The following is a 12,425-nucleotide window of genomic DNA, read 5'->3' as shown; positions in this document are numbered from 1 at the left end:
CTTCTTCTCCAAAGAACGCTGATGAGTTCTGAAGGCTGTACATCTTGAAGCGCAGGGGTGGCGTATTACACTTTTCTGTTTTAGGGGCTGTGAAGTCAACTGAGGTCTCTTTCTTCTACCACTCTTGGAAAGTTGGTCTAAACACTTATGGTCTAAATGCTTACGGTGTGTTTGCAGAGATCAGGCTTGGGGCATTCAGAATATAAACAAACAAATGGGGCCTTGCAACAAAATGTCCCGGAATGTGTTGCTCTTGAACCGCCAGGTGGGGCCCGGAGATCTCCCCGATTTACAAGAGATCTCCAAACTTCGGAGATGAATTCCGGAGGGAAAAATGGCTGCTTTGGGGGGTTTACTCTATGCTAGTAATCCATACTGGAAGTCCTTCCGCTCCCCACTTCCGATCCACCCCTTCAATCTCCAGCAATTTCCAAGCCTGGAGTTGTTTAAAAAAATATTTACATTATTTGTAGCCTGCCTTTGTCATTGAGGTGTACTACCTGCAAGTTTTGCATCCAGACAGAGACTTAAATAAAACATCCATTTATTGGTTTACAGAGTGTCGCAAAGCATAAAACACTCGAATTCAGGCAACAGAAATAAAACAAACAACCTCTCTGTTGCTAGCTAAAATCTGCGTATCTACAAGTTATAAAGCTTGGTCCCTCTGTGTCTGTGAGGCACTTTCGTCGCTGGTTGTTTCTCGCCCATTGGTTTGGCAGGTGTGCCCACTCCTAGAACTGGGTGAGCTGGGAAGGCGTATTTTCAGGAGTCCGGCCATCACCCTGCCCTCCACGAGCCAATCAGGGCCCAGCTGCTGATCAGCGTTTCCCTCTGTGTGAAAACGGTGTGAATTCAGAGTCTCTGAGAACCAGTCTCTCCAGTTAGAAGCTGCAAGGAACAGACACTGGGCTGCAGGTGTTACAGTCAGCCTGGAAACTGGGCCTGCAAACATGGACACCAATTAAGTAATTAATTAATTCTTAAAATGATTCTGGCCATCACTGGCAACTTCCATACAAGTGGCACCTTAGAGACCAAAAAGATTTTCAGGGTATCGGCTTTTCAGAATCTCTCAATACCCGATCTGTTTCGCTCTGCATCTGGTGGGTATTGTAATTCCCCAAATGACTGTTGTTAGGGGTGTGCAAGCTAGTATTCTTGACCTGGATATATATCTGAAAAATACCTGTTTGATATTCTTTCGTTATATTTGGATAGGTACGGCTTACTCAGGAATATTTGAATATGCCAGTATTTAAATTCCTGAATTATCCAGACCTGTTTGGGAATATCCGGAAATCTCATTTTCAAGAATGCTGCAGCTTCCCCCACCCCACCTTTGCAGAATTCACTGGAAACAAGAGGAGGGGGGAAGGAGGCAGGATCACTGTGTGTGTGTTTGTGTCAGCGCTGCTTGCTTGCCATTTTCCATATGCATTCTGGGATTCTCTGGCTTTACATTGTCTCTAATACGTTGGCATTGGCCCTGGGTCCTGCCTGGCACCTTTTGAGTGGCACGGGTTCTGTTCAGCTTGTACCTGCGTCCCTTGCTTCAGTTTTTTTTCCTGCTGAGAATCTCTGGTTTGATCATTCTGGTGGGATTCTCCTATTTGACGCTGGTTCTTCTGGGCTTTGTGGGTTCAGCTTGCCTTGGTAGGCTTTGCTGGTTGCTGTTGTGTGTTGGCTACGGCTTCCTGTGTCTTGGAGATAGCCATGGGACCCCCCCCCCATGAAACAATGGACAGTGGCTGGGAGCAGCTTGTTCATCGCCAAGAGAATTGGGCCCTGTGGTCCAATTCACTTAAAATTTGGTGAGTATTCAGTGAACAGGCAGGACTAGGATCCCTTCAATCTTAATACCCTTTTCTTGAAAAGTGATCCCTCCAGCCTCTGGAAAAAAATTTCTCATATGGAGTAACAGAACCGAATACGTTTAGAATTCCGAATAAAACCCGAATCCAAATGCTGTTGTAGATCCTGCAGGCAAGAATCTCTGTCAGAGGGATTGGAGCAGGTAATACAGAGCTTGGCTGTGGGCGATGGATTTTTGGAGTGTTTAGAATGGAGATATGTTTGCTGATCAGTCAGTTTCTGGTTAAGGTAGTTCTTAAGCATCCCTCATCTATTTGTACAGTGGAGATGCTGGTCACTGAACCCGGGGCCTTGTGTGCGCAAAGCGTGTGCTTTACCACAGAGATGTGGCCCAAAGAAACTCCAAGTAAACACATTTTACGCAGCTTGCATAGCAGAGGGAGGGGCTTTTCTCCCATTCCCGGCAGCCGTGCCCAGGGGGAGAACAATCCCACCGGCTTGCAAGGGAGATGGAAAGTCTTCTCTCATCCTGGCAGTGGCAGCCCAGGGGGCAGGAGCTAACCAGCTGGCTTGCAAAGGGGCAGGGGTTTTCTCCTGCCCCTGGCAGAGGCTGGCGCTCCAAGGATCTCGGCTGGCTCATGCAGAGGAGGAAATGGATTTTCTCCCCACCCCACGGTGGAGGGGGGGGTACAGGAGGTGATGGCGGACTGGAACTGCAGTTTACCTTGTCACTCAGGACAAGTCCTTGTGGAGTGCCTGCTGCACAAAGAACTTTCTAAAAAACTGCATGGTCACGACGAAGCCCTGCTGTGGAATGGACCCACCCAGTATTGATGAACTCCGTGCAGGTGCCAGGGAAGGAGCTGGTGGGCACCTTTGCTCGCTTGGGCACAGTGGTGGGGAACCCTAATGCAAGTGGTTCTGAGCACTGGTGTAAGCGATCCCAGGCACACAAGGGTTACCCCAAAGTAGAACATCCCATGATAAAATCCAGCATCTCGCAGAGGAAATCCTGGCTCTCCCAGTTTATACCATAGCCAGGATTCTTCTCTTCTGGTGCTCAAACCTCAGGACCTCTTCAGGACCTCAAACCATGTGCAGAAGGGGTGTGAGCAAGGGGAGGGCTGCAGAGAATGGGGGGAGAGAGAAACTCAGGCCAGTTGGGAGGGTGGCCACCTTGGCCTTGGATGCAGGAAGGGCTCTGGGGGAACAGGGGGCTCTTTGGGGAGCAAGGAGTGCTTCTCCCTACGGTTGTGATGCAAGATTGACAGCTGCCACTCTTTCCACTGCTGGTGGAGTAACTCAAGGCTTTAGAGAATTTATTGTAATAGCACAGCAGCTTACAATTTATAAGCATCGTCAAGCAGTTTCCTAGCACCCCCTTCTCTTTTTTGCAGTGTTTGAACTGTACATTGATACATCTCTCAATTAATCATGGCTGTTGGGTTAAACTAGATTCCTGGTACTCTGTCACAGGTCCATAATATAAAATTATTTTCCACTGTGTTGAAACACTGACAACTGGCCCCAAATCAGAAGAGGCTGAGAGGCTATCAGGTGCCAAATATCAATTAATTTAATTTAATTTAATTTAATTTAATTTATTACATTTGTATTCCGCCCTCCCCACTTTTGCAGGCTCAAGAACGCGGGGCCTCTCTGACAGGCTTTGTGGGCCAACACCGCAGGCAGGAAATCCCCACTGCCTCTTCAGGCATGCCACCGTTCCACCACCCCTCACTGACCTGAGAAGAGCAAATGAACAGGCAATCTGTGCCCTGTGCCACTGCCTGAAAACAAATAGACTGGATTGTGGATGCATTTTGGCCAAGCTGCTCTGACCTGGAATTTGGGTCAAAGAAGGAGCTGTGTGGCAATAAATGTCCCAGTAAAATACTGTACTTTCATTATTATCCACCCATGAGACATTGGATAGCACCAGCTAGGATGTCACAGATTCCCAAGCAAGTGTTATCATGGGCCGTTTCCAGATGGCTTACCTGAAGCCGCTCCATGCCGCAATGTTGTGGATCGTGCTGGGGAAAATGCGAAATATCGCGTTTTCCCTGGCACGATCCACAACATTGCGGCATGGAGCGGCTTCAGGTAAGCCATCTGGAAACGGCCATGGTGTTTATGGACACTCAGCCTTTGAATTCTTGCCTCCTCCGCAGCAGTTTATTTAGTGCTTTCCCTAAGGTTTAGGTTGCATTTTTCTATTTTGTGATCATGCCAAGTTTCTCTCTCTCTCTGCAGGAGGTGACTGGGAGTCAGCAAAGAAAACAAAAGAACCTGCAGTAACTGAAAAAAAAGATACCTGTCTGCCACAGAAAGAGAACAGTGCGTATCTTAATGCAACAAGGAAGGAAGAGGGAAAATACATGCCAAGGAATACTTCCATTGTTTTACAAGGTGATATCTCTCATGAAGTTCTAGTGCTTCAAAAAATATACAAAGGAAGCAAGTGGACTGAGAGCACAGCAAATGAGGGGAGAAATCTTGAAAAATCAGACTTTGATATTTATTGGAACATGAATACCAGGACAAATGTATTGAAATGGCTGGAGTGTGGAAAAGCCTTTGATCAGATAGAAAAGCTTAATTCCCCTCAAAGAATTCACACAGGGGAGAAGTCATATAAATGCCTGGAGTGTGGAAAGAGCTGCAATGGCAGTGGATCCCTTGCTGTTCATAAAAGAATTCACACACAGGAGAAACCATACAAATGCCTGGAGTGTGGAAAAAGCTTCAGACAGAGTGGAGACCTTGCTGCTCATCAAAGGATTCACACAGGGGAAAAACCATATGAATGCCTGGAGTGTGGAAAGAGCTGCAATGGCAGTGGATCCCTTGCTGTTCATCAAAGAATTCACACAGGGGAGAAACCATATGAATGCCTGGAGTGTGGGAAAAGCTTCACTCAGAGTGGAAACCTTAATCTCCACCAAAGAATCCACAAAGGGGAGAAACGATATGAATGCCTGGAGTGTGGGAAAAGCTTCAGTCAGAGGGGAAACCTAACTCGCCACCAAAGAATTCACACAGGGGAGAAACCTTATAAATGCCTGGAGTGCGACAAGAGCTTCAGTGAAAGTGGAACCCTTGCTGTTCATGGAAGAATTCACACAGGGGAGAAACCATACAAATGCCTGGAGTGTGGGAAAAGATTCAATCACAGTGGAAAACTCACTATCCATCAAAGAATTCACACAGGGGAGAAGCCATATAAATGCCTGGAATGTAGAAAGAGCTTTAATTACAGTGGATCCCTTGCTGTTCATCAAAGATTTCACACAGGAGAGAAACCCTACAAATGTCCAGAGTGCGGGAAAAGCTTCACTCAGAGTGGAAACCTTACTTCCCATCAAAGATTTCACACAGGGGAGAAACCATACAAATGCGAGGAGTGTGGGAAAAGCTTCAGTCAGAGGGGACAACTTAATTCCCATCAAAAAATTCACACAGGAGAGAAACCATACAAATGCTTTGAATGTGGGAAAAGCTTCAGTCACAGAGGAAACCTTACTTCCCATCAAAGCATCCATCACACCTTATAAATGCATAGAATGTGGGAAAAGCTTCAATCATAGTTCACACCTTACTTCCTGTCAAACAATTCACAAAAGGGAGAAATCACATCCATGAAAAGTGTATGGAAAAACCTTCAGACAGAGTGGAAGCCTTGCTTCTTATCAAAGAATTCACGTAAGAGAGAAACTGTCATATATGTCTGCCTACATAGCTGCCATGAATGTATTCTGGGTTCTGTACTGATCCTCTGAGGGTATGGGAAGTATGCCATTGATGTTAAGCTGGTAGCTTATCTTGCAAGTGTTTACTTTTGCTTTCCCAGCTCACTGGAGCAGGTGTCCTTGAATGCTGGTCGAAGCTGGCTCGAGATGTCTCATCCTCGGGAACCAAAATGATTTCATTCTTCTCTGTCTAGACTAATTTTGTCTAGAATAATTCTAGAACTAGTTACTAGTTCTATGCGTAACACAACATTAAAGCAAATACTTCTTACCGACTCCAACAGGTGATAAAATTCAAAGGATTTGAACGGAAGGTCCTCCAACTGGGCTGATGGTTCTTTGACGGGAGACGGTACTTAGAGGGAACAGATAAGGGAAGGAAAGTCATCCCACAGGCCTTTTCTCTCTCTCCATGATCTGCATAGGCAGTCCCTATGCATAGGCATCCCTATCTGCACAGGGAGGCAGATAAATGTTAATTACTATTAAGGCTTTCCCTGCACTCTTCAGCATGCTGGCCTGAGCTAGGTGGCCGCCACAATCCCCAAGGGGGCAGAACTCCCAGTTTAGGTTATTAGACCAAAGTATGGCCAGACCTGCTTGGGGACGACCAAGTCTCTTAGTTTTTAAAACACATAAAGAGTGAACCCTAAATCCCTCCAGGGAAATTTCATCACAGGCCCAGGTTTCTTGGAGTAGAATCACATCAAACCTTGAAAGGAAGTTTTTAAGGGAGGGATCCGTAGACTTCTTCTTCCAGCCAGCAACATTCCAAGAGATGATGTTAAAATTAGGGGATGCTGGCTGGATACTCAGTCATTCAGTTTCCACTATTTGATTGAATGTCTCATTTTCGTCATGGAACACGCTACCGTTTTTCCAAACTTTGCACTCTGTTTCCCTATGAGGACCTCTGGACTCTCTGATCGCTGACTCCGCCTCCACAGGACACTGTTGTGTTCTTGCTGGCACAATATCCGGCAGAAAACAAGGCAATTACGGGTATAGGCAACAAGCAGACTGGCGTCCCCGTAATGAAATAAACAAATGTAAGTGAATTACAGAATGTAAATACTGTTGAATTTATATTCGCCTCTTTCGTCGGGCTAATACATGTTAATACTATTTACATAGAACAACAAACAAAAAGAAACAGAATATGTTGGAGCTCTTATATCTTGGCTCATTCACACATCCAAATATATACACAGTTCTATTTGCAGCAATTGTTGTCAATGAAAATATAGACCACGGATGGTCCGTTGTAATGTCTCTGTTATTCCATTTGGAATAATTCCAAATGGAATAATTTGAGACCGTCTTATTGAATTTAGACTGGTTACTACGCACAGGGACATCCCTGCCGATCCTAGCAGCCTTACTGTTGGTTTGGGACAGAGTTTTGACTTGTTCGTTGAGAGCTTCTATCTCATTATGCAGCAGCTGTAGCATTTTGCAAACATGATCGATCCACACTGTTCTCGCGGACAACTGCCGCAGATTAGAAAAATCCTTGTCTGCTTCCAGCGATTCCTCCTTCCATGCAGAGAGAGTCCAGCTCTTGGAAGTGGGAATTTGAGGTAGGTAATAGTCGTCGATTTTTAACTGTTTTGAGAGAGGCGGTGAGAGTTCTTCATCCTGTCTATTGCGCTTACAAGATTTCATCTTGAGAAGAGTAAATGCCACAAACTAGTTGGCCATGTGCTGGCAATAACCCAACAGTATGCGGCAATAGTTTAGAAACTCCACATTCAATAAGAAGTTCTCTCACCTACTTTAATTTTTTTAAAAAAGACATGTTACAAGCAGCACACAAAAACAGGTAAGTAGTAAAGAGTCCAGTAGCACCTTTAAGACTAAGAATTTTATTGTAGCCTAAGCTGTCGAGAACCACAGCTCTCTTCATCAGATGCATCTGACAAAGAGAGCTGTGGTTCGCGAAGGCTACAATAAAATTCTTAGTCTTAAAGGTCCTACTGGACTTTTTACTATTTTGCAACTACAGACAAGAAAGCAACTGTCCCATTTACACATAGATAAACAAAAAACCCTCACAAACACTGAAACATTTTGTGCACTAAATTGAAGGATCCCTTCCTTGGGACTTGGGACATTTCCTGTCCCCAACATTTTATGCGGCTCTCCAAGGGTTAAAGGGAGAGACGCACAGTCCTAGAGAGGGACAGGCAAGGGGAGGGGGGGCCCTCCGGGGAAAAGCCATTTCCTGCCCCCCCCCTTGCCAAAGAGGCTTTTGTGTCTCCTGGACTTTGCTCTGAAGGGCTCGGAGGAATCGGGTGAGCTGAGAGGGGCTTGGGAGGGGGAGGAGGGGGCCTATGGGGAGGGGGCTGCAGTGCAGTGCAAGGGCCAAAGCAGAGAGGAAGGAGGGGGCGGCAGGGGCTGGGGGAAGGGGAGCCCCCTCCCTTCCTCCCCAAAGTCCCGCTCTGCCCCCCAGAGCCGGGAGGCCCCTGCAGTGGCTCCGGGGGGGCGGGACCGGCAGGCGGCGCCTTTGGAGGCGGGACGGGGCTCAAGTGGCTGCAGGTTCCACAGGCGCTGAGGACGGAGGGGGCAGCTGCGGGGAGGGGAGGGCGGAGTCGACGGAGGGGCTTGTACTGAGGAGGGGGAGGTACCGCGGCCCTGGACCCTGCGGGTTACCCGGGAACAGGAGGAGGCGCCGAGGAGACAGCCCAGGCTGCCGCGCCCCTTTCCCAGCCCCTCTGCCCGCGGCGGCCACCCCCTCCCCTGGCCGTTGTTTCCTTTGGGTTTGGCTGGCGGCTGAACACGCCCTAACAGGGGGTCCGTCAGGCCTTGGATTCCCCGGATGTCCCCCTCGAGAGAGGGGGGGGCGTCTCCTCGGGCAGGGCTGCTTGGGAACGTATCAGTGCCCGGAGAGCGGGAAAGGGCCCGGCACCAGAGCAACTGCTGAGACCCCCTCCAAGGGCTAAGGAGAGAGAGACCCCCAAATCCATGGGGGAGGGGCGGAGTGTTGTGGGGAAGCCCTTTCCTCCCCCTCCCCCAAAGAAGCTCCTCTGACTTTCACTGGCTGCTGCTGGAATGGCTGGGAGGGGTCTGGTGAGCTGAAAGGGGCTTTTGGGGGGCGGGAAGGGGGGAATATGCAGAGGGAGGGGCTGCAATGCAAGCCTCAAGGCAGAGAGAAGAGAGGGGAAGGTGGGGGTGTAAGAGACATCCCCCCCCCCCGCCAAGTTCCCTCTCTGCCCTCTTGCATCAGCTTCGTGCAAAGCCAGAGAATAAAAGACAAATAGGAAAAGGAACAGCTTGCCAATGTTTGGGATTTGGACCAGGGAGGGGTCAAGGGAGGGGAACAGCAGGAGGAGCAAGAGATGGGGGGGGGCGAGAGGAGCCCCCTCCTCCCCCTCGGCTGCTTTTCAGGCTGGCCCCAGCAGGACTTTCCTCCCCTCCCCCCCCCCCACTCCTTCCACCTCAGGCTCCCAAAGACCCTTAGCGACTTGGTGGGGTGTCTGTTTGAGGAGCCCCCTCCCCTTCTCCCCTTTCTGTTGGGGAATCCTGGCCTGTTTCCTGTAACTCCTGGGCTGCTCCTTTACTCTCCAGCAGGCGTGGGAAGGGGTGGGGGGGCTCCAGTCCCCCAGGGATTCTTCACCCCAGGCCCAGGATTCCTTCAGGGTCAGCCGTGCTGCACCCAAAACAGGAAATGTCCTCCCTATTCAGCAATTGTTCACACATGCAAGAGAACAGGCAGCAGAGACCTGAGGTGGGGGTGGGGTGGGAGAAGGGGGGCTCACCTGATTTGCCCTGTTATTTAAGCCCCATTCCCTGAAGGTGGGCTCAAGGGGCGGCTTCACTCTGGACTTTAGTGGAGGAGCAGAACATGGAAAGTTTTCCTGCAGTGTTAAAAACTCCCTGCTGCAGGAAAGCAGCTCAGCAAGCACTGAAAGAGGGCAGAAACTGCCTCCTTTCAGTGCTAACTTTCTATGTGCAGGGAACTTTCCATTATGCAAAGAACTCTTTGGAGCTTTCCCGCCTGCTCCCTTGAGTCAGACACTCCGTCCCATCACCCCTCCAGGGCTTGCCCAGCACAATCTGGGAGTTGCCTGGAGCAGGACGGAGGGGCTGTTGGGCTCCCCTCAGAGGGGAGGAGGGGGTGCTGCAGCCTCAGGCACGGCCAGGAGCCCATTGCCCCAAAATGGGAGGGGAGGGAACATTTCCAGGAGGGGAGATGAATAAGGAGGGTGGGACTCCCCCTGTAAACATGGCCTGGTTTGGGGGGAGAGATGCTGGGCAAAATGCTCCTCGGCCTTCATATATCAGATCTGGAATTGTGCCCCGAAGCCAGTCCAGAGACAGAAGGAGATGGCACAGAAATCTGTGAGTACCAAAAACGGCTTCCCACCCTCCTTCTCTTTCTCACTGCAAGGCAGCAGGGAGAAGACGCTCTCGAGACTTTCTCTGCCACCTCCTCCCTGTGGTGAAGGGAAAAGAGCTGCCATGGATCTAGCTAAGGTAAGCAGGGAGGGGGGATCCCAGAGGGGAGCCATTCAGAGGTGAACAGGAATGCTTCCCGGTCAGTTGTCAGTCTCAGAGGATTGGGCCCCTTGCCCCTGGTTCTCTGGCCTCTTCCCCACAAGGCAGCTCACCCTCTGCCAGTGAGGACAGACTCTTTGGCCTCAAGATGGCCCCTGAGAGGTCTGGGAGGGGGGAGCCAGATGTCCCCTCGGGGCTCTTCCCCCCTCCTCTTTCTGCTAGTCTTCCAGCATTAATCTACTGTCTTTTCCAGTGATGCAAATATCTTCCTCCTCCTTCTCCTTCCAGGGCGGGGTGTCCTTCGAAGAGGTGGCTGTGCGTTTCACCCGGGGGGAGTGGAGCTTGCTGCGCCCGGCCCAGAGAGCCCTGTACAAGGAAGTCATGCTGGAGAATTTTGAAACCGTGGCCTCTCTGGGTAAGGGTCCCTTTCTCCTGGGCTGCCTCCTAGTTGCTATGAGGAGTGGCAGCGAAGAAGACCTCAATGAGGAAGGGCATGGCCAGGCAGTCTTCGGTGGGCCCAGTGGCTGGTCTCTGCCCCCCTCCGTGCTCCTTCCTCGGATGTGGGAGGGCTTCTGGGTCCTCCCTGCAGAGAGGGAGCCCCTGCCTGGCAGTCCTGTCCCTGGAGTGCCTGAGAAGAGGTGCCCAGGGACGCCTGGCCTGCCGGGTCAGATGGTCCCAGCAGGGGCTCCCCTCCTCCCTGGGCTTTGCCTCCCTGCGCTGTGGAAGGAGCTCTGCGGGGCTCTCTGGCATTTCAGTCTCAGGTGGGCAGGGAGGGGCCACAGAACTGCCGGTGCCAGACGGAGGATTCTTCGCCCCGTGCTGCACTCCGCCCCACTTGGTACTTGCCTCTTGTGTATTTCCGGAGGGACAACCAAGCTGGCTTGGAATTGCTGGATTTATGTGCACACTGAAGAGTCATAATTCTGTATTATTTCTGATAAACAGGACCCCCGATTGCCAAACCTGACCTCATATCCTGGCTGGAGGAAGAGGAAGGGCTGTTTCTCCCATTCTCTGCTGAAGAGGCGGGATTGGCAGGTACCTGCTTAGATCTGTCATGGGACGGTGTGTTGCCTGCGCTTCCTCCCAAGGGAAGGTCGATTTCTGCAGCGCTCTTTATCCTCCCAGTTGCTTCTTCACAAACGAACGCTGATGAGTTCTGAATTCTGTAGATCTCGAAGCGCAAGGGTGGCCTATTGCACTTTCCCGCTGTAGGGCCTGTGAACTCAACCGCTGCTTCTCCCTCCCACCACTCTTGGGAAACTGGTCTGAACACTTGTGGGGCGCTCAAAATATAAATGAACAAATGGGGCCTTGAAACAAAATGTCCCGGAATGTGTTGCTCTTGAACCGCCAGGTGGGGGCCGGAGATCTCAGAGATCTCCAAACTACAGAGATGAATTCTGGTGGACAAAGGGGCTGCTTTGGGGTTATTTATTTATTTATAGTCCGCTTTTCTCACTCAAGGTGGATTACGCAGTATGCGATTAGTACGGTCGGTATCAATTACCTTTCTACACAGGGTCAAGGACGTTTCCATCAATAGTGCCATAGAGCATAGATACAAGTTTCAAAAGACATAGCATGAGCAAGAATCCAATACAGAGTAGAAGAAATAGTGAAAAAGAAGAAATCAATTCTAGGAAACATTTATTTATTTATTTATTTATGACATTGATAGTCCACCTTTCTCACTGAGACTCAAGCCGAATGATACAATATGAGATTAGTACAATCAGTAACAAATACATTTCAATACAGTATCAAAGACATTTGGCTCAGCCCTAGACCCCTTCCAGTCCCGGTTTCGTCTGGGACATGGGACAGAGACATTGTTGGTTGCCCTCACAGATGATCTTCATAGACATCTGGATCGAGGCGGCTCGGCATTGCTGATATTGTTGGATCTGTCGGCAGCATTCGTTACAGTCGATTACGATCTTCTGACTCGCTGCCTCACCGATGTGGGGATACGAGGGACTGTCTTGCAGTGGCTTGTCTCTTTTCTCCATGGTCGGGGACAGAGGGTGGCGCTTGGGGAGAAATTGTCATCCCGCCACCCTTTGGTGTGCGGGGCCCCACCGGGAGCAATACTCTCCCCTTTATTGTTTAACATGTATATGCACCCCCAGTTGGTGTGAAGTTTCGGACTTGGGTGTCATCAGTATGCAGGTGACACCCAGTTGTATCTGATGATGGACGGCTGGCCCGGCTCAGCTCCAGATGTTCTGGAACATGCTTTTGCCACCATGACTGGTTAGTTGAGGCAGAGTCGGATGAAACTGAACTCGGCAAAGACGGAGGTCCTGTACTTGAGCCGCGGGGGATTAGGTTCGGGACTCCGGCTCCCGGCCCTCGATG

General features: G+C 50.0%; 1 protein-coding gene and 1 long non-coding RNA gene across 2 annotated transcripts in view; both read left to right on the top strand.

The window, feature by feature from the left end:
- LOC129329050 (zinc finger protein 420-like) overlaps nt 1-12,425 on the top strand; it is a 31,227-nt gene that overhangs the window by 1,612 nt on the left and 17,190 nt on the right. Inside the window, exon 3 of the mRNA XM_054978447.1 lies at nt 4,072-5,358. Within this exon, the coding sequence (XP_054834422.1) occupies nt 4,072-5,358 (1,287 nt within the window). The remainder of the gene's footprint in view (nt 1-4,071; nt 5,359-12,425) is intronic.
- LOC129329051 (uncharacterized) lies at nt 9,957-11,090 on the top strand. Its single transcript, XR_008596914.1, has 3 exons — nt 9,957-10,043; nt 10,353-10,479; nt 11,010-11,090. It is a non-coding gene; the product is annotated as an uncharacterized LOC129329051 (long non-coding RNA).

The sequence above is a fragment of the Eublepharis macularius genome, chromosome 4 (genome assembly GCF_028583425.1).
Source record: "Eublepharis macularius isolate TG4126 chromosome 4, MPM_Emac_v1.0, whole genome shotgun sequence".
Classification (NCBI taxonomy): Eukaryota; Metazoa; Chordata; class Lepidosauria; order Squamata; family Eublepharidae; genus Eublepharis; species Eublepharis macularius.
Note: the sequence above shows the minus strand (reverse complement) of the source record. Positions and strands in the feature narration are given on the sequence as shown.